This window comes from Sesamum indicum, linkage group LG4 (assembly GCF_000512975.1).
Source record: "Sesamum indicum cultivar Zhongzhi No. 13 linkage group LG4, S_indicum_v1.0, whole genome shotgun sequence".
In the NCBI taxonomy this organism is placed as follows: Eukaryota; Viridiplantae; Streptophyta; class Magnoliopsida; order Lamiales; family Pedaliaceae; genus Sesamum; species Sesamum indicum.
The window spans coordinates 152,058-171,615 of record NC_026148.1 but is presented as its reverse complement, the minus strand read 5'-3'; the positions used below and the strand labels follow the sequence as shown (position 1 = coordinate 171,615).

The following is a 19,558-nucleotide window of genomic DNA, read 5'->3' as shown; positions in this document are numbered from 1 at the left end:
CGCTATCGTCGCTTCTTCTGCCCCACTTCCATTTTCGCCCATTTTGCAAGCCTAAATTATTCATCATCTCTCAATTACACCAAAGATTTGGTTGGTTGTGGTACCTAAGAATATCTATTAACTCTACTTTTATAATAGTAGCTTTAGGATGAAGTCCGGCTGAAGCTGAACAGTGAACTGAACCCAAAAACAAAAACAAACAAACAAAGCGGGCGGCTGAAACTCAAACAGCAACAGGAATCAGAGGACATGGGCACAGTAAAAGCGGTGGCCGTCATCTCCTCCTCTACCCACAACAACCTCAAAGGCTCCATCCACTTCATCCAACACACTCCCCGTAATTTCATCTCAACTCCCCTTCTTCTTTCTTTTGATTTCTTTTTCATTTCATTCGATTCTTCCCTTACTCCATCCATCCATGTTCTCTCCCAAATTACACAGCAGCAGCACCAGGAGGAGTTAGTGTTACTCATGTGAAAGGAAGAATTTGTGGGCTCACTCCCGGACTCCATGCCTTTCATATTCATGCTCTTGGGGACACCACCAACGGCTGCAATTCCACTGGTCCCAACTCAACCAACCTACTCCTCTCTTCACTAAATTCACTTCTAATCCTATTCCCATGCCACACACTTCGTTTCCAGTCATTCAGATTTTAAATTTGTTCAACTTATTTCCCATTCAATTTTCAGGACCTCATTTCAATCCCTTAAACAAGGATCATGGATCTCCCATAGATGACGAGCGTCATGCCGGTGATCTGGGGAACATTGTGGCTGGCTCAGATGGTGTGTACCTCATTCATTTTCTTGTTTTCTCCTGGAATTTATTACTCAGTAAACAATCAGGTAGATTCAGTCAGCTTTTCACGTTTCAGGGGTTGCTGAGATTTCAATTACAGATAGGCAGGTAATAATTTCTCTGAGGTTCACTGTTTTCCGGAGTATATGTCTTCTTCCAAGTAATGAATTCTCGATGTTGAATGAAATGATTTATTTGTTCCCAATTTTCCTGGTACTCCAAACTAGGTGTTTTGTGCGCAAGGCTGCAACTTTAAATTATGTATAGTTGATAGCGCCTTTAAGTTATTGAATTTTTGCGTATACTTTTAGAGCATTTTATTTGTACTCTAGAACATGTTTTCCTAATGCCAAGCAAATGTATCTAAATATCTGAAATAGAAGCATTGTGACCCATCAGTTTTTCACTTAACCTGTTAGTCATTTGCATCAGTTGTTTTCATGGAGCCTATCACATGGGGCATGAGTTGTATGTTTTCTATGGTGTTGTAACTTGTAAAGCATCATCTGCTGCTGCGGATAGTACCAGCTGCTTGCGGTTGAAATTGATATAAAAATTTAACGTTTTTTGTTGTCAATGGTCTAATAACACTATTTTTCCATAGTCACTTGAAGATTTTACTTGGAGAGCATCTTGATCGCATGGGCTGTCCTGGTCCAGTTTGGTGACTCCTGTGAGGTCACGAACTATTTGATCTAGATGTTGATACAGCTTCTCATGTGATGATTTTGTTAGGAGAATATGGTTATGTCATATAAATGTTATTATTCAAAACTCATCTTTCCACTACTCAAACCATATCTTATTCGCAGATTCCACTAAGTGGTGAGCATTCCATTTTGGGAAGAGCTGTTGTTGTGCATGCTGATCCTGATGACCTGGGGAGAGGTATCATTCACTGAATATAATGATCTCCCAGAGGGAACCCTTGACCCTAGTTTATGTCTTGTACTATATGAACCAATTCATTGAGCTGCTGTTTAACAGGTGGACATGAACTCAGCAAGACAACTGGCAATGCTGGTGCAAGAGTGGGGTGTGGTAGTCTCTAATATGCATATAAATATTGTGTTTCTCCTATATATCCGGCCCATTCTAATTATGGATGGCAGTATATGACATAGTGGGCAAAATACTAGAATACTGTAGAGGAGGATTATCTTCAGCAGATCTTCTTTAATATATTATGATGCACTATTAGATTTTTGATCTATAAAGTAGCTCTAATTTCCCTACTTGAGCAATATGGTAATGTTCGATGAAAACATATAACTAATGGCTCCCATGGTAAGATCAAAGAAAACAAAATCAGAAAGAAGAATAAAGAGTGATTTGTGGTTGTATCCACCCATGGATGTTATTATATATCCTTGGATGATTTTTTCTTTCAGCCACTTTAGGTCCAGTGGCAATAAAAGATTTGTGCGGTGTTTCAAAGAACAGTACCCTTGTATGGCTTGCTTTTTACTCCACAAGTACTACAATCATGTGTCTGGTTTTTATTCACTTGTAAAGCTGTTTGCTTCGTGTTTTCAATTTTATTGGCTGCATTGCTTTGGACAAATGCTAACAAGTGGAAAAGAATCTATGCGCTGACCTCTTTCTTATTTTGCAGGTATCATTGGCCTTCAGTCATCTGTGTAGAGTGAATGCCAATAACATGTAACATCACTTGGAAATCAAATAATTTCTTTTTTTTTTATTGATAGTCAAAATGTGTTATTGCTCAACAATGGAATATTTCTGTTTAAGTTTCTTGATTGAGATTTAAATGCTTGAAATTTTATGACACGGACACTTTTATGGGGTAGGTCAAATTGTTTGTTCTCGCGCTCCCCCTCATTTGGATCCAACCATGTTTCTACGCCTGTAAAGTTCTCAAGAAAAACTGTGGTGTGATTCTCTGCAGGATACTCATGTCGTTAGGCTCACAGTTTGTGATTGCACTCCGTTTCTATTAGTTAAGTACTACCCGTCAAAATGACCTACGAATGTTAGAGACAAACAGGCCAGACTATAAAACTCCATGGCAGTACTTGAATCATTCTGAAACTCATGAAATGACGAGATACCAGACCAGAAAAGTGCTTGCAAACTACAGCAATGGGCATCAGTAATTGACAGAATTGAAAAGTGCAATGGAAAACCATTGCATCAGTAGTACAGAGAATGCAAACGGTTAGGTTAGTCAAACATCCATACATGGCGCCGGTTAGCTTCCATTGAAGGGCTAACTGGGTAAACAGGATACTCATATGAAGTAACTGGATGCAGCACGCAACGTCTTTATGGGCTACTCTTATCTATCCTCTCAACCAAGTGTTGCGATATGAGGAGTTGTCTCGTAGTGAAGCATCATGGGGCTTGTACTCCATTACATAGCTGGCGGGAAGCTTCAAATGTCTCTTGATAGAATCCCTCAGTGCCATCACAGCCTGCAAGAAACAAAAATGAACATGCTTGTTACGACGCTCATTACAGAAGAGATATTTAATACAACCAAAACGGCAAACCTGATGATCAGATGCATTCCGGTTCCACACGCTCAATATATCCTCATTAAAACGGATGCTTAATACTGCTCCACAAATATTATCACCATAATCGAGTTGATCTCCTATTAATGCTAGAACCTGCAAGTAAGTTCCATGAAAGAACTAATAGTCAAATTGGAACACACTAATGATACAAATGGCTGAAATATACCATATTGAATCCTGAACGGCTTATCATGCATAGCTAATAAGAAAATAAAGCAAAGAGGTAAGAAAAGGTTCTTATAGCTCTCTCTCCAGCTATTCAAACAAAAATAAAGCACAGAACTAACTATTAATAGACAGCCTAGCAACAATCAAAGATTCTAATGTACAAGTTTTAGTCAATTAAATAACTGATGGGAGCTAGCAGCAGCAATAAACACAACTGAATATCTGAAATAGTCTTGATAATCATGCATGGACATCGACGTTCTAGAGTTGGGTGAGTCAACAAATTAAAGCAGAGAGAAACAAGGGAACTGGAGTATATGACATCAACTAATGCACACACAAAGAAGATTCAATATACTTAGATGATTCAAATCACGTTATTAAGTGATAATTCCATACCAGGTCCTCCCAAAAACGGCCTGACACAACCTTTTTAAATCTAATGATCCATTTCCCACCATTGCAGTTAGCAGAATCCTGATAAAAATACATATATAAAAGTAAGAAGAGTCGTATACTTTATCCTGAAAAAAGTAGAAGCGACTAATTACTGACTCAGCCTGCAAATACATACCTCCCACAGTGGACGAATACCCTCCTTGAACAGATGCAAATCAGTTGGGCTTGGTAACGTGGAGGGGCGAGCTAAGTGACAATAGCAGACCCAAAAGGCTTCAACCTGAACCCAGTCAATACGTAATAAGGATGAATTAGAGGATACAGAAAACTGAAAGCTAAGGTGAAGGCTAAGACAACTATATAACCTCCTTATATCATTCATACTGCAGAGGGAAGTACATACTGTGCTGAAGTCCACAATCTTCTTGATATTATCCTCGTATGACGTCTGAGTTCTAACTCCAGGAGTTCGACGAGTGTACCAAAATACAAATTTGTTCTGAAGATCACATGTGTACAATGTGATAAGATAGCAGCAACCAAAACAAAATTTGGAAAGCACATTATAACAACATTTGTTACATTTCAACAATAATTCAACCATTATCAAAATCCCATTCACTTATTGCAAAGAATTGTTTGAGATGGTTTAGGGAAAATTCTATGGAGGCTTTTAGTCAACAAGATAGAAGCATTTGACAATCAATACTCGTGACAAAGTAGATGAAGAGAATAGCAATATACAGCATTGTACAAAACAGAATTTGAGCCTCTTATTAATGGTGTAAATAAGACTAGCTATTTCTTAAAACCTTACTCATTGACAGTCTTTTTGGTCATTCAAACGTTCTGTTTATCAAGCCCCCTACCTTTGGACCTGGCATACTGGTGAATAAGACACTAATGAAGGAGATACGCTCATAAATTTGTTCCATTTTCTTTTTTTATCATGATACTCATTTATATTTGAGAGGGAAAACAAAAGTGAAAAAATTAGAAATCAAACTTGTTGGACAAGGAAAAAGTTATGCAATTTGACTTCCATTATTTTTCTTATTCTTTTCAGTTTTATTAGGTGCTTGGAACAAAGTCATAACATTACAGTTTGGTCATTCAACTGATAAGAGGGGTTATGGCATTGCCTTTGAAGCTATCTTCAGGTTTCTCGGTAATTATGGGTAAGGTACATGTCCCAGAATAACGAATCAATTTCTCAATCAAAAGACTGAGAAGAAATCAGAGCATAATATAAGTGAATCGAGAACATCAAATTGGGGATCGTTGCTTTACTGAACTAGTTTTATGTACTGTAATTCCACAAATCACTTAAATATGAATCAGGAATAAAAAAAAAAGACACCTTTCCTTGGTTGGAAATGCAAACAGAAGCAGGAATCTTTTACTCATCAAACTAAGCAAATCGTTTTAATTTAATAACGAGAAAGGCATAAGCCAGAAAACCGTAAGTTGTCCACAGAAAAGAGCCAAAAAGGAAAGATTGAAAAAGATAAACGAAAACAGGTAAATAAGATTTGTATACATGAAAAAGCGAGATAGAGAATAGGGTATGAAAGAGTGATGGGCAGAGAGAGGGAGGGAAGGGGACGAACTTTGAGAGGGTGGAGACCGGCCTTAAGATCGAGGGCAACACGGTCCCTGTCTTCGTCGGAGGGCGGGGGCAGCTGCTGGTTGTTGTTATCGTGTTCTTTTTTGTCTGCTGGGAGTTCCATGTCAGGTGAGCCCTACGTTGCAATGAGCGTGTGTTTGGGGGCAGATAGAGTAATATTTACAGAGTGAGAGGAGGAGAAGGAAGAAGAGAAATGAGTTATATGTAAATGTTAGGTGTTGGAGAGGAAGTCCAAGAGATGATGAGGAATTGGGCTATTTTATTTTATTATAGCCCAAGAAAGAAGGATACAAAGAGGAGTGTGTGTGAAGCCCAAAGAGAAAGAGGGTTTCTAATTCTGTGTGAGACTATTATTATTATTATTATTATTTACATTTCCCTTCTTTCTTCCTGTCTTGTCTATATTATTATTATATCAAAAAATATTAGTAGCGGTAGAAGACCATACATACACGAAAATGACCTTCATTTTATCCCAATTGTCATTGTGTTTGTGTCGGTGAAGTGAAGACTCTTTCATCTTTCTCTACCCGCTCCCACATTGGGTTTATTTATTAATTATTATTATAGCTTTTGCCTCATCTTTATCCAAACTAGTAAATTAGTTTTCAAAACTACCATTTCTATTAAAAACTAAACAAATATATGCGAATTATGGGAGAAGGGCTGTTGGTGAGCCAACAACAGTAATGAGTAGCCCAGACCCCCCCTCTCTTTCAATCCAATAATTCACCACCACTTGGATGCCTCAATTCATTCATAATAATATCTCCCCCTCCCCCCCTCCCCACTCGAGAAATGGCTCTTCTTCAAGGATGGGAACTTCTCCCTGACCCTGATGACCACGGATCTCTTCAAATCCATGATCATGGACTCAACACTTCTCTTCTCCACATGGATTACTTCATCTGCCCTCCCCAATCAATTCATCCTCATCAACCTCCTCCACCTATTCCCAACCTACAACTACAAGATCATCACCCACTCATCACCAAAACTCCCCTCCCCATCATCAATATCACTCCTCCAGATGCATCACCAAAGATTAATAAATCTTTTACCACTACTCAAGCTGATCAACAACACCACAAATTCAACGAAACTGGATTCATGATGAGATTAGACTCCAACACCACTTGGGTGATCATGCCTCAGCCTCAGATTGACGGTGCCGCACTCCTTCATTCCCAGGAAAACCAAGACCCTTGTAAAGCCGATTCAAAAACGCCGGTGATCAAGAAAAACAACACGAAGCTGCCATTCGAACTTGAAGGTGGTTTCAACATATGGAAATGGAGTTTTAATGGGTTGGGTGCAATTTGCTCATTTGGAGTAGCTGCTGCCACTTTTTGCCTCATCATTTTCAGCACCCACCGGAACAAGAAACATCCTCACCGGAATCAGAGCCTTCAATTTCAGATTTACAACACTAACAAGGTTAGTATATATTATATCTCAACATCCATCCTGTTTCCTCAGGCACTACTTTTTTCCATCCCATTCTATTGGATTGGATGTAATTACATAGAATGGGTATATATAGCAATGATAGATTAACTCTTTATGGCGTTAACTGTTTTGTGATAGCAGAGGATGAAGCAAGTAATTCACCAGGCAAGTAAGCTAAATGAAGCAGGCAGAGGAGATGGCTCCACCACTTTTCGGGGGGGGGGGGGGGGGGTTGGCGTAAAATTTGTGTAAGTGTTTTTGTGGGTCTCCCCTTCCATCATACTCCGACAGATTCGACACCTTGAGATGAGCTGGGAGCGCCTCTGCCCGAATGTTGGAGGCAAATGGGATCCGTCTTGGAGGTGCCACACCCAACGGCAAGTGGGAATCCTCGGCTCCCCAAGTTGGTGGGGGGGGGGGGGGGGGGATTCTATAATGATGCAGCTGTCTGAAAGCATGGTTTAAGAAACTCTCTGTAAATATTAATGAGGCCCTATTTGTTCATAGGATCTTGTATTACACTTGAATATTATTTGTATTGTGCATATATACAGAATTAATTAACATTGAATGTAGACTTAGGTTCTGCGGCCCAGGATGTCCGCTAGGAAACATGATCACAGCATCAAACTTCTTGTTCATCTGTTCAAACAAAAAAAGCTGGTTGATATATGATACAAGCTGGCTCACGCAGTAGTGAGTGATACAATTAAGGGACTGACTGAACAATCCAACAGTACAATATATATTTTTGTGACCCATCATTGAAGAATGCATCCACGTTACACAGACAACTGGGCAGCATTGAACTCTCAACCGCGTCTTCATGAGACTAACCAATTTGATGAATTCATGGAGCATAACATGTAATCATATTTGATGAATTCATGGAGCACAACATCTACATCTAGAAGAAACCAAAAAAATCGACAATAAAACCATATCTTTCATAAGAGCACAACATCACATGAACACAATTATAGCTCCGCGATTTCATCTGTTGAACTATTGGAGAGACCAATTCACGTCCTTACAAACAGAATATGACATGATATGAGGCACTCTAGAACCTCCCTTCCTAGAATATCCTGCAAGCTAAAAAGGGGGAAATTATTTAAAAATTGTGAAAAAAAAAAAAGAAAAGTTAAAGAATTACAACGGATTTGAGGGATTTAAAAAATTGAGTGGAACCGCATTTTTAAACTGCGGTGCCTCAATTTTTTTATTAAAAAAAATAAAAATTATATATCGCCGCAGTCACAAACAGCGAAGACAAAATTTATAAAAAAGAAAAGTTAATTTTTTAAGCATTGACCGCGGTGGCTGCTTTTATTTAATTGCATATTTTGATTTGGTTTCAATTGCAATTGCAATTCACATTGTGAATTGCAATTAATATTTGTGAATTGGGCCAAATTGGCCCAATTCACAAATTATATTTTTTTATAAATTAATTATATTTAATTAATTTTAAAAATACAATAAAATATATAAATGTAATAATGTATATTATTTATATAATTTTAAAAAAATACAACAAACTATACGATAAGTTTACGACAATATTGAAACCCTTTGATTGAAACTCGAAGCCAAATTTAAAATTTAAAAAAAAAATGCAAATAATTCTTGTAATACTTTCAATGTATAAATTATTATCTTATATAAAAAATTAACAATCTACTTTCATTTATTTTTAAAATACATATAATTTTTATTTTTTTTTATAGAAAAATTTAGGCACCGGTATAAAAACGCGGTGCCACTCAATTTTTTAAATCCTCCAAATCCACGGCAATTCTTTAATTTCCTTTTTTTTTCACAATTTTTAAATAATTTCCCCGCTAAAAAAGGGATGCTCCAACATCTCTTATTAAGCAGTTGCATGTTCCACTGTGCATCTCTTTGCAATAGACATCCACTCAGCTTTTCCGCACTTTCATAAGCCATAGCCTGCATATTGTCAATTCTATGTTCTGAAAACCTAAAGAAGACATCCAATATAAATGAAAATGCCATTTTAGTAGCACCAGTCAAAAGAGCAGCTGGAATGTATTATCAATTAAACAGAATTATCTACACTATCAACAAAACAGCAACAACTTGTTTGCAATCTGTAGAATATAATGTCATATAATTATGAATTCTTGATTTAAGTACCCAATAACAAAATTATAAACTTTCTAAAACAGAAAGAGCAACCAATTCAAGTCTCCAGAAGAGTGTATAAGAACTTTGCAATACAATTTTGCATCATTTACTGAACCTCGAGTAAAACAAAAAACACTAGAGGCTCACCCAAAAATAATGCGACTGATATCCCTGACTTATACGAGAGACTTATTCACAAGGGCAATAAGCCTCTGGCCTTCTAGACTCGTCAGGTTACAGGGCATACAAACCAAATAATAAATTGCTCTATTTATTTAGTTAATTATGAGAATCACATAATTCATCTTACTATTTAATTACATTCTAAAGTAGCTTGAAATTTGTGTACAAACAGGATCAGAAAGGTTAAGGGCATCAGTTTTAAAAAGCTCGATTATTGTAGCTTCATGGTTTGATAAGCACAATCTCATAGTTCTCATCATCTGCCCCACAAGTGTAAAACGGAATTGAGAATGTGAAGCAGAAATCCCCAAATTCTCAAAGCAAGACACAACAATAAAAAAACAGGAGGATAAATGATGAAATCAGGGAGGAAACTACTCTTTCTAATCTCAAACTGCAAAGTCGTTCTCACTGAACACCAGCCCAACGAATTAAATTCAAAATTCCATTCTCCTGAAGTAGGCAGTTTACTTTAATGAAATAAAATACCATCATAGACATTTTCAAAAGTTCCATAGGAAATGAACACACAGCACTGATAAAGCCATCAGATAACCCTAAACCAATAGTTGGTGCTTTATGGCTTAATCAGCGCAAAAACATAAAAAATTCCAATCATCTTCCCTGAAACATGAGATGCCAGATACAATTCAGAAAATAGAGGTTAAGCAAATTTGTTAACTAGCAAACGAAGTAGTACAGAGTGAAAATGTATCGTATCGAGACAAAAGTGAGGACAGTAATAAAAAAACCCCACTTGGTCAGATGATCGACCACCATAGTGGTACTATAGCTGATCTCAGGATGCATCTTATCATTATACACATGCAGCATGTGCATCGAAGACGCTGCTAAACCAGCATGTCTGCCAAGTCTTTAAACGATTCCTCAAGTAAAAATTATATATATTTTCTGAATCCAAAATACTCAATAATCGATCTGAACAAATAAGGAAGTTGGAAAGCCCAAGATGGAATATAGTTTTGAGAATGTATGAAGCAAACTAGGAAAGGAACAGAAAAGGAAAGCAGCGTCCCTTACCCTCAAACAGATTCAGTTTACTGTGCGCCCCTGTCTGAACCAAATGGTTAAGGGTATCATCCATTCAGTTATTCGAGAGGCTTCCATCAAATTAATTGAGCACCCCAATAAAAGATTTCCAGGAATTGAGTAGTGAAATTGAAGAAGGGAGAGAGATGTTAAAGGCTGCTTGGAGGACAGTTGACGGAAAGCACAAGAGTCCACTCAAAAGGCCTTAAGTTTATTGTTGGCCTCCTAACTAAGCCAACTAAGAGATTAGCATAAGCTCTTCATGTGGCTACTCAAAGAGGCACCGTCATTTCACTCATTCGTCGTAGAAGAAGAAGAAGAAGAAGAAAAAGAAAAAGAAAAAGAGAGTGTTGCTGCTTGTTGAATCAGCTCAGCTCACTCCACAGCTGCGTTTGCGTGCCTTATAAATAAATACAAGAAAAGAAGAAAGAGGGTGTTCAGTGTTGTTCTTCTAATCTAGGGTTTTGAAAGAGGGCGGTACCGGGCCCGGCCCACAGAGTACTCTTTTGGGCAGTGGGTGAGATTGAGATTCCATGTCCAGCCCAGATCATAAGCCTGTCATGATTTTGGAGCCCATTTCATTTGTTTTTGCTGTCCAAATATTTCTCGATTACTGACATTTTTTTATTAGCTTGTTCCAGATCAGTTCGTTTTCTTTTTTAAAATCACATTAATAAACAAGAAATTAAGCTGCTTCGGTCAAAAGTTGAGTGAACTGGGAATTTCAAATTTATCTGCATAAGATGATGGGTGACCATCCTCTGTAATATTTTTTACACTCACACACACACACACACACACATATATATACTGTTTTATTTTAAAATGTTACATCTAAACTAGTTTTATACTTTTTAATTGTGTAAATTAATCATTGGTGTAACACTAATTCATTAGGGGCAGAATGCATATTATAGGATTAGGTGAGGATGGAAGAAGCAACTATTATCAGACTCTGATATATTTTAGATGAACTTGTGTGGTGCCTATAATTTGTGATACAACTCAATTGATCCAACCATCTCAGGTTGAGCTGCCTGCCACCATATCTCCATGCCCATGCCCACCCTCACTATTCATTCATCATCTTCTTGATGTGTGTGTATATATGTATATATACAGCATCAACATTCCCATTATTAATTCACCTCAAATGAGTTTCTGAACTTGATCCATTAACACATACCCATTTTCTAAACGCAGATGAAAAGAAATTCACCAAAGAATTATACTCCATATCTTATATAATTAATAATTAATAATAAAAGCGATGGGTTACATATATGATCCATTAATATATAGATAGATAGATAGATGTTGAAAGAATTTTCCTTTACCAAAAAACAAAAAAGAGGATGAGAAAGGTTTCTCTTGCGAGACAACAGAAACAGCAACGTCATCATCTCCTGATTCAGAAAAGCATTCCCAAGCCCATTGCACCAACCGAAGCCAACACAGCCGGTACGAAAGTCGTGGCCTCAGATGCCGGACTCGGGGCAGGGGCCTCCTGCGCCGCCACATTTAATTGCATGCCGGCCAGCTCCATGACTGCCACGAACAGCATCTTAATCTTCAATGCCTCCATTTGTCTGTCTGGCCTTCCATGCTTTATTTCTGCAAACAAGAGATTGATTGATTTCTATGACATATATATGCTTTTGTAGTGTTTAGAGAGGAGGAACTGGATAGTGGACATTGGTGGTGAGTCCTTATTTATATATATAAATATGGGCAGTGGGGGGTGGGGGGTGGTGGTGTGCTGCCCCTGCCCCAAGTGACCGTTGGTTGGTTTGGTCCACCCACAACCACAATGCCCTCTTTCTGCTTTTGCTTTTGAAATTTTTTTAAAAGAACACAGAGGGAGCTAGGGAAGGCTGCAATTACAGGGTGTACGTAGTGGTTGTATCGATGCCATACAGACAGCTTTGGCCAACGGTTTGATGGGACCGAGCAATCATGTTGCCTGTCTATCATCATCATCATCATGATCGAGTCTCCCTTCTCACTTCCTTGCGGGCGTTTTAGACAATATTTTCATCCATCAGATATTTTTTCTCGTATAGGATGAACCATGCATGGGGATGGGAGGTGAACCAACTGCCTCAGTGATGATATGATGTTTGTGTTGGAAAAATGGTGGAACAGACAGATAACTACTTGTTGTTTGTGTTGTGAAAGATGGTTGAATTCAATCATAGCCTGATAATAATATTATTATTATCAGTTATAAAGTCCTCTTCCTCTTCGTACCAATATTCTGGTTCTGCTCTCCTAATTCCTAATTCATGTGGACCTCAACTCAACTCAACCACACTACACTTCTCTCTAACGTGAAAGTTTGGGTCCAATAACTTAATGGACCATATATGTCTTCCTAGATAATGGGCCGTTTAGTCCATGATAAATGGGCTTATGTCTTCTGGCAAAAGACTTCTTGACCGTAGATTTACGATTCATCATCCACCAACGAAAGGAATATATACATATATATATTATATATATTAATAAATAAATAAATGGAAGAGAGTGACTGTGAGGCTGGCCTACCGTACCAACACAAGGAAGATAAATGCAGAGAGGAAGCAAGAAAAGTAGGGTGTCTGCTTCACAATAACTCTGTAAGAAATTTCATCACATACAACTTCTCATTTCTGCTCCGCAATACAAATCTCAATACACTAGTCTTTCTTGGCCATCTTGGAACTAACGCGAAATTGCCAAGTATATTTCTCCCTCATCATCTTCTTTCCTTCATCTCATACACGATTTTGCTTAGTTTACGTCCGGTTTGTATGTGTTCAAGATGTATTTGTAGTGTACTTGACTAAAGTCCTTCTCTGGATTTCTCTTTAACATCACCCACCACAGATCTTACGGTATTTCCGCCTATTTCCTCTTGTTCTTTTTGATTACTCAACAAAAGTTGGAATGATTATCTGAAAATACCACAATATCTCATTTTTGTTTTCTGTACTCAGTTTTTGGCAGATATGGAGAAAGAAGAGAGGACCATCCCCAGGATACTGAAACCGCCGGCGGAAACCGAGTTTTTCTTGCAGTGGGGAAGCAGAAAGCGGCTGAGATGTGTGAGAGTTAGAGGTCATAATCCGGCAGAAGTTTCTTCTTCCTCTAGAATACGCCGCAGAATCACCTCCCGATTTCTCACCCTTTCTCAGAAAGATGCTTGTTTTTCTCAACCTTCCTCCCGTTACACAAGGTATTCATGGCTGGATTAACCAAGCCCCTGAGTTTTTTGTTTTTTTTTTTTCCTGTTGAAGATTTTCTTTTTCAATTTTCCCCGGTAATCATTCACCCTAACAAACTGAACTCAAGGTATGAAGTGAGACAGAGTATTTTGTTTGGAGTCTACTTGGAACAGAGGATTTGGGGTTGAAGATTTCTGATGTGGGATTTGTTTGGTTGCAGGAATTCAGAGGCAGTAACGCATAGATCGGAAAGCCGGAAGTCATCATCGGGTTCTTTGGAGAAGGAGGAGAGATGCTACACGACAAGAGGAGGGGAAGAGAATGGGAAGATTACAGTGGAGAGGGATGCAGGGAATGAAGTTGGGGATGAGGAGAATCCCCATAAGCATAACAACAATAATAATAATAATAAGAAGAAGAAGGGTGATGTGATGAGTGGTGTTATCAAGAAAATTGTATGGCCAAAGGTGTGTATTGGTCTGTCAAGCAAAGAGAAAGAGGAAGATTTCATGGCCATGAAAGGTTGCAAGCTTCCCCAGCGGCCAAAGAAAAGAGCCAAACTCATACAGAGAACATTGCTGGTAAGTGTTGTTTCTGTTTAATCCCTTTTGGGAAATAAATAAAAAAAAAAATGATTTGGGTTTGGATGTTTGTTTAAATGGAGCAGCTGGTGAGTCCTGGGGCATGGCTGACCGATATGTCTTTGGAGAGGTATGAAGTGAGGGAAAAGAAGAGTTGCAAGAAGGTATGTGCTGCTGCGCTGTGCACTGTTACTGCCACTGCTGCTTGCTTTCTTGCTTTGTGTTTTTATTGGGGGAGACTACTGAACTCCGAGCAGTTGACTAATGTTATTGGTAATGCAGAAATTAGCGAGAGGGCTGAAGGGAATGGGGAGCATAGAGAGCGATTCAGACTGACTGAGAGAGAGTTTCCTTTCCGGGTTTGCTTTTTTAACTGGTACTTGCATATATTTTTGGCATGTCTGCTCTGGTGTACAAACTTGAAATGATGAAGGATTGTTTAGAAAGTGAATGATTATTATTATTATTATATAGGGTGTGTGAATGAGGAGCGGGTTGCTCTATGACAAAGGGACTAGAACGGAGATAGGGTGTTTTGTTGATGAAAAATTGAACCACCAGTCCCACCCGCAATTTCTTTTCTGAATTGGGAACCCCACCCTTATCAAAACACCAACCTCTCCTAACATTCCTATCAAAGTAAATATAAGATAGTGGGACCAGTAAATCCCTTTATTTGAATTCAGTGTTCGCGTGGGGCTGGGGCAGAAGAAGCAGCCCTTGCTCCCACTAAAATGTTACTTCACTCCACCTGTGTTACCTTGTTTATGTTCACTTCTTCCTCTTATAATCTATCCAAGCCAAGCTCCATACTATTAACCCCCTTGAAACTCTTTTTTGTTTCCAGCACCCGCAGGCCAACGGGAAGAAATTATATTTAGAAAATCTTGGACGGGTTGGAGCAAAGACAAGTCCATTGCCCACAATGGTAACATCAGGAAAATTTATGTGAAACGCAATAGAATCAACAATTTAATGCCAGAATAACCCCTACATGCAGAAACTGACGGAAAGAGTATTCAGAAAGAGTGATCATAAGTTTGAAAATGCAAACCACACATACGAAATAAAATCTCTACACTGGGCACTATACTTACATTTATGGTCCATTTCCCACATACAACCTTTTCTTTACATGAAAATCATACACTCAGAGCTGTATCCGTCTTGTATCTGCATGGAAATGACAAAAGTTCAACTAGATTCAGCACACCACCTAGAGATGGACCAGTGAAACATACGAGAACTAGTTATTAACTTACATAACCAAACCTATTTTCAGCTTGCTTGGGCTTGGCTTTGGGCCACTTGAAGCATTTCTATTATCAGCATCTTCACGTCCCTAAACGAGTTAATAAAAGAATAACAAAAAAAATTAAGAAATAGGAGCTGTATGACAGGCAAGTGTGCAAGAAATAATAATGCAAGTGACAATAGCAAATGTTCAACCTAGGCACAGAAGATGCATCCATGGAGGTGGATTATGGAAGTTTTCGATGTGATTCTTTTCCTCTATTTCTTCCGTGGGGATATTATTCCTGTTGATCCTATCTCTGACCACGTTGCCCAAGTGAACAACCATAATTATGCTACTTCAATAAATTGGACGTAGGTCTATATTTCCATTTATGCATCAGCTTAATATATTTGCATCGGTCCATATGATTTTTAGCAAAACACATGTACCATAAGCTCTAAATGTGTCCTATATAAAGACGCAATACCAAATATGATTCTTAACATACTTTTAGCAACTAATTTAAAATTGATTACTCACTTTCTCTCTGTTGCACGCCTTGTAAAAGGAATTCGAAGCTTGAAAGTCTTTCCTTGATAGCCAGCCTAGGAAAATAGTGAAAATATTTTTAAAAGAATTATAGGCTGTCTTATGGAACAAAACACAACATTTATAAAAATAGTATGCAACTGAAAACCTAGAAAAGTGAAGAAAGCAAATTTTCTTTAGGTGAATGGACAGGAGAGACATGTTAATATAAATAGAGCATTGAGATGTCAATATTACCTTCACATTGAAACCAAGACTATCCACGTCCAGCATGTACGCAAATTCCACCTAAAAATTAAGAATTCAAAAATTCTTGAAATCATGATCCATTTTCAGGATATTATTAAGGAGAATCAATGACGAAGTAGATGTAAAAAGTACCAGCACAGATGTAGAGTGCTGCACAATCAGCTTTGTCTCTCCTGCATGATCCTTATTCATGTGGGACTGGAAGCGAAGTTAAAAAGCTAGCAGAATTTAGAAAAAGTAATCACCCAAAGATGACCCGGGAAAGAAAAAGAGGATATCGCTGATAAACAAAGGATCGTCATACCGTTATAGGCTTAGAAAATTGATATATAGGATCCACTTTTGCTGCTCTAAACTCCTCATTGCTGAATTCTGAAATTATTTGAACAAAGGATACTAAGCAATGATAGTGGGAACAACATGAAAATTATTATGCAACCATCTCGAGATGGAGAAACGAAAATGTTTGTGTTATGATATCAGCAAAACAGGCTACAAGTCCACAGTAGAGTGCAGGTTGAAGACGATGCTCAGCTGGATGTCACCGTACCACGTGGCGCTGAGGTGGACTCCAGCACTTAATTTTAAAGCTGTGGCGCTTCTATGTATTTTGCGTTTCGATTAGTTGAAACACGCTTTCTTCATTATTCTGTTTACGAGTTAGTTAGTAGCAGTTTTGTTAGTTTCAACCTCTTTCTTCCTTGTGTATATAGCTTGCTGTACATCTCTGTTCAAACTGATGAAATACAAGTATCTGAAAAAATATTCTTCTGCTTCCTTGAGCTTTGTTTATGGATTTTTTCTCTGCAAACTTGGAAGTTCTACAGTTTGTTTCCATCTTAGGCGGTCTGTAATATATAAAAGTTGGTGATGGTGCTTTTATAAGCTGTTCTCAAAGTTCATTCCTCAATTGCTAACCACATAATATGCATTTAATTGAGAGAATCAAAAGCATGCAGTGGAAAAGAAATTGAAAACGGCTTCTAAGTATACAAACCTCCTGATCTTAATGTAGCTGTTGCAACACCAGACACACATCGTATAACCTTAGGTTCTAAGCGCAGAAATTGGAAGTCACCAAAGTCAACCTTCATAATAGTTAATGTGAAACTTTAGCAAATTATTAAAGTCTCGGAACAATAAAAAAACACGTAGTAGAAATAAGTAAAGCCAAAATCTACCCAGAATGCATCAGGATGTCTAGTCATGTATGCAGTACGAGAAGCTTCCATATTGCTCTCAGCGACCTATGTAAATCATAAAGTTCCAAGTCTAATGAAGCTAATAGGCAAAAACAACTGTGAGAAGAGATGAAGATCTATTCACCAAGAAGCCAAAAAGTGAAATTTATAGGAGGAGGTGATAATTACAGGAAGGGCATCACCGTGCACTGTAATCACTAGGTCAGTCCTGTCATCAGGATCTTTTGCTACAAGCAAAGAGCATTTTGGGTTGGCTAAAAGGTCCTGCACCAACAAGCAAAGTTTTAAATTTAAAATGCACCAGATTGATAGCAAGTTGGGGATAGTGAGACTGAGGGACCTTTGTATGAAGTGCTAAATTACTAAGAGCTAGTATTGGAGATCCATAAGCATCACAAGCAAAGTCAACCATGGAGCCTGATGGATACCCCTCGTGCTTCTGAGAGAAAGTGGAGAGGATTCCTCGTAAGCTGTAATGAAGTAGTGTCCTTACTTCCTCTACAGGTGGAAGCCTGGTCGCTTTTTCCTGACAAACAAATAACCACAATTCAGAAAAATATCCATCTGTGGCTTTTTATTATACATTACAGCAATAGAAAGATGAGTTCTTCTCTTTCTCTCTCTCTCTCTCTTTTCTTTTTAATATATATATATAACCTGGTGAGCTTGGATGACATCGAGTACAGCATCGACATGGGGAGACGAGGAACCCTATGCAGAAACAACAACAACAAAAAGAAATCGTACATGAGAAACAAATAAAGTGGAAGAAGAGGGATGGAGCGACGCAAGAATGCAAAAGGAAATGAGTGAATCCAAAAACCTGGGTTGCCGCCATGGATAGTAGAGATCGAGGGAAGAGTAGTGCGAATATTTAGAACAAAAGAAAGTTATGGGAAGGGAAGAGAGGAATAGTAGAGAAACGAGAGGGGTGGGGGTTGGTAGAGGTATTAGAAAGTCTACAACACTCTTCAACAACATTATTATATTATTTTCACATTTTGCTTTCCTAAATTCATATTTCTATACATTACTTACTACTTACTACACACAATAAGTAATATATATATATATATATCAAAGACTCGTAGCTCTTTTGTTGTTTCTTTATTGTTATACCTAATAGTAATAACAAACTAAATACTCCTCTTATCTTATGGAGTAAATTTTAAATATTTATTACAATAATGGCAAGTTGAGGGACTGATAATGGTGGGCCGAGGAGGACTACTCTACACTCTTGAGTCTGTGAGTGGCCGGTCTGCCTCGCTTCACCCACTTTCATACATACGCGCAATTGTTAAAAGACAGATTACGGCTTTTCGTTTTCTTTTCTTACACATACACTGTTGTTTGATTATGTTGGAAGTACACTTGTGTGTGTGCACCTACCAGTGGCCCTCCCACAGCCGTCGCCCCATCTTTCTCTTTCCCAAGTTATACCAACTCAACTCAACAATGCTCCCCTCTCTCCCTCCCGTAAACAAATTGCTGCTTCTCAAATCATAATTAAAAAGAAGCAATATGGTTCATGTTCTGATTAAACTACAACTCCTGTTGGTATGCACAAATGTACAAGCAACAACTTCCGCATCATGGGTACCTGATATTGAACTGTGAATTAAGAATATGATTGTCTTTTCGGTTTTTATGAATTTGGCCTTTCTCAGATCCTCCCAACCTTTCTTCTCTGTTGTAAACCCATATCTCTCATCACATATGAGTTGCTATATTACAGCATCTTGCAAATTCATAACCGATTCACTACTGTAGATTACATAAATTATGCCCTATTTTCCTGAAACCATCCATCTGCACATATATTTACATGCATGGAACCTTGAAATCATGGCTGCCACAATAATTTGTATTCATTCCCTTTGTAAACCAGCAAGTAACATAGCAGGTCAGACAAGAGCATACATATATGCATCAATTCTGATATTCTATAACCCCCACAATTTATGTCTAGCAGATTACTCGCCACTCTATCCTCATCATCCTGAAACCACATCATAAACACTTCTTCTGTAACATTCTACAATGTACCAACCACCATTTTGCCCGAGAAATTCAACTTCTCAAATCACCATCACTTACAAGTTCCCAACCAAACTAGCATCACTTATCAAAACAAAAACATTAAATAATACCTGAGATAACAGA

The 19,558-nt window shown here is 38.1% G+C and overlaps 5 protein-coding genes and 1 long non-coding RNA gene across 12 annotated transcripts; 3 read left to right on the top strand and 3 right to left on the bottom strand.

The window, feature by feature from the left end:
- Positions 65-2,607, top strand: LOC105159637 (superoxide dismutase [Cu-Zn] 2). 3 transcript variants are annotated; one of them, XM_011076755.2, is made up of 7 exons: positions 65-337; positions 445-564; positions 693-788; positions 878-909; positions 1,614-1,689; positions 1,789-1,842; positions 2,417-2,607. In XM_011076755.2, exons 1-7 carry the CDS (start codon positions 250-252, stop codon positions 2,443-2,445), a joined length of 495 nt encoding a protein of 164 aa, XP_011075057.1. In that variant the 5' UTR covers positions 65-249; the 3' UTR covers positions 2,446-2,607. The 3 variants fall into 3 exon arrangements, with proteins under 3 accessions (XP_011075057.1, XP_020548926.1, XP_011075055.1); XM_020693267.1 differs by having other exon boundaries at positions 81-337; positions 442-564; positions 1,789-1,837; XM_011076753.2 differs by having other exon boundaries at positions 83-337; positions 442-564.
- Positions 2,835-5,722, bottom strand: LOC105159635 (eukaryotic translation initiation factor NCBP). The gene is made up of 6 exons (XM_011076751.2): positions 5,519-5,722; positions 4,312-4,407; positions 4,084-4,188; positions 3,909-3,986; positions 3,315-3,434; positions 2,835-3,236 (listed from the first exon to the last, which is right to left on the bottom strand). The coding sequence occupies exons 1-6, from the start codon at positions 5,636-5,638 to the stop codon at positions 3,105-3,107; spliced, it is 651 nt and encodes a 216-aa protein (XP_011075053.1). The 5' UTR covers positions 5,639-5,722; the 3' UTR covers positions 2,835-3,104.
- LOC105159767 lies at positions 6,295-7,236 on the top strand. The gene is made up of 2 exons (XM_020693281.1): positions 6,295-6,972; positions 7,123-7,236. The coding sequence occupies exons 1-2, from the start codon at positions 6,334-6,336 to the stop codon at positions 7,234-7,236; spliced, it is 753 nt and encodes a 250-aa protein (XP_020548940.1). The 5' UTR covers positions 6,295-6,333.
- LOC110011862 lies at positions 7,967-10,789 on the bottom strand. The gene is made up of 2 exons (XR_002286922.1): positions 10,360-10,789; positions 7,967-8,937 (listed from the first exon to the last, which is right to left on the bottom strand). It is a non-coding gene; the product is annotated as an uncharacterized LOC110011862 (long non-coding RNA).
- On the top strand, positions 12,870-14,626 carry LOC105159634. Of its 2 annotated transcripts, XM_011076750.2 has the most exons (6): positions 12,870-13,089; positions 13,237-13,244; positions 13,347-13,585; positions 13,795-14,155; positions 14,242-14,319; positions 14,438-14,626. In XM_011076750.2, the coding sequence occupies exons 1-6, from the start codon at positions 12,885-12,887 to the stop codon at positions 14,489-14,491; spliced, it is 945 nt and encodes a 314-aa protein (XP_011075052.2). In that variant the 5' UTR covers positions 12,870-12,884; the 3' UTR covers positions 14,492-14,626. The 2 variants fall into 2 exon arrangements, with proteins under 2 accessions (XP_011075052.2, XP_020548842.1); XM_020693183.1 differs by lacking the exon at positions 13,237-13,244 and having other exon boundaries at positions 12,870-12,986.
- On the bottom strand, positions 15,005-18,424 carry LOC105159633. 4 transcript variants are annotated; one of them, XM_011076747.2, is made up of 12 exons: positions 18,216-18,416; positions 18,050-18,103; positions 17,733-17,918; positions 17,561-17,656; positions 17,372-17,437; positions 17,188-17,278; positions 16,495-16,562; positions 16,323-16,388; positions 16,179-16,229; positions 15,933-15,997; positions 15,428-15,497; positions 15,005-15,328 (listed from the first exon to the last, which is right to left on the bottom strand). In XM_011076747.2, exons 1-11 carry the CDS (start codon positions 18,228-18,230, stop codon positions 15,434-15,436), a joined length of 822 nt encoding a protein of 273 aa, XP_011075049.1. In that variant the 5' UTR covers positions 18,231-18,416; the 3' UTR covers positions 15,005-15,328; positions 15,428-15,433. The 4 variants fall into 4 exon arrangements, with proteins under 4 accessions (XP_011075049.1, XP_011075048.1, XP_011075051.1 ...); XM_011076746.2 differs by having other exon boundaries at positions 15,418-15,497; positions 18,216-18,411; XM_011076749.2 differs by lacking the exon at positions 15,933-15,997 and having other exon boundaries at positions 18,216-18,424.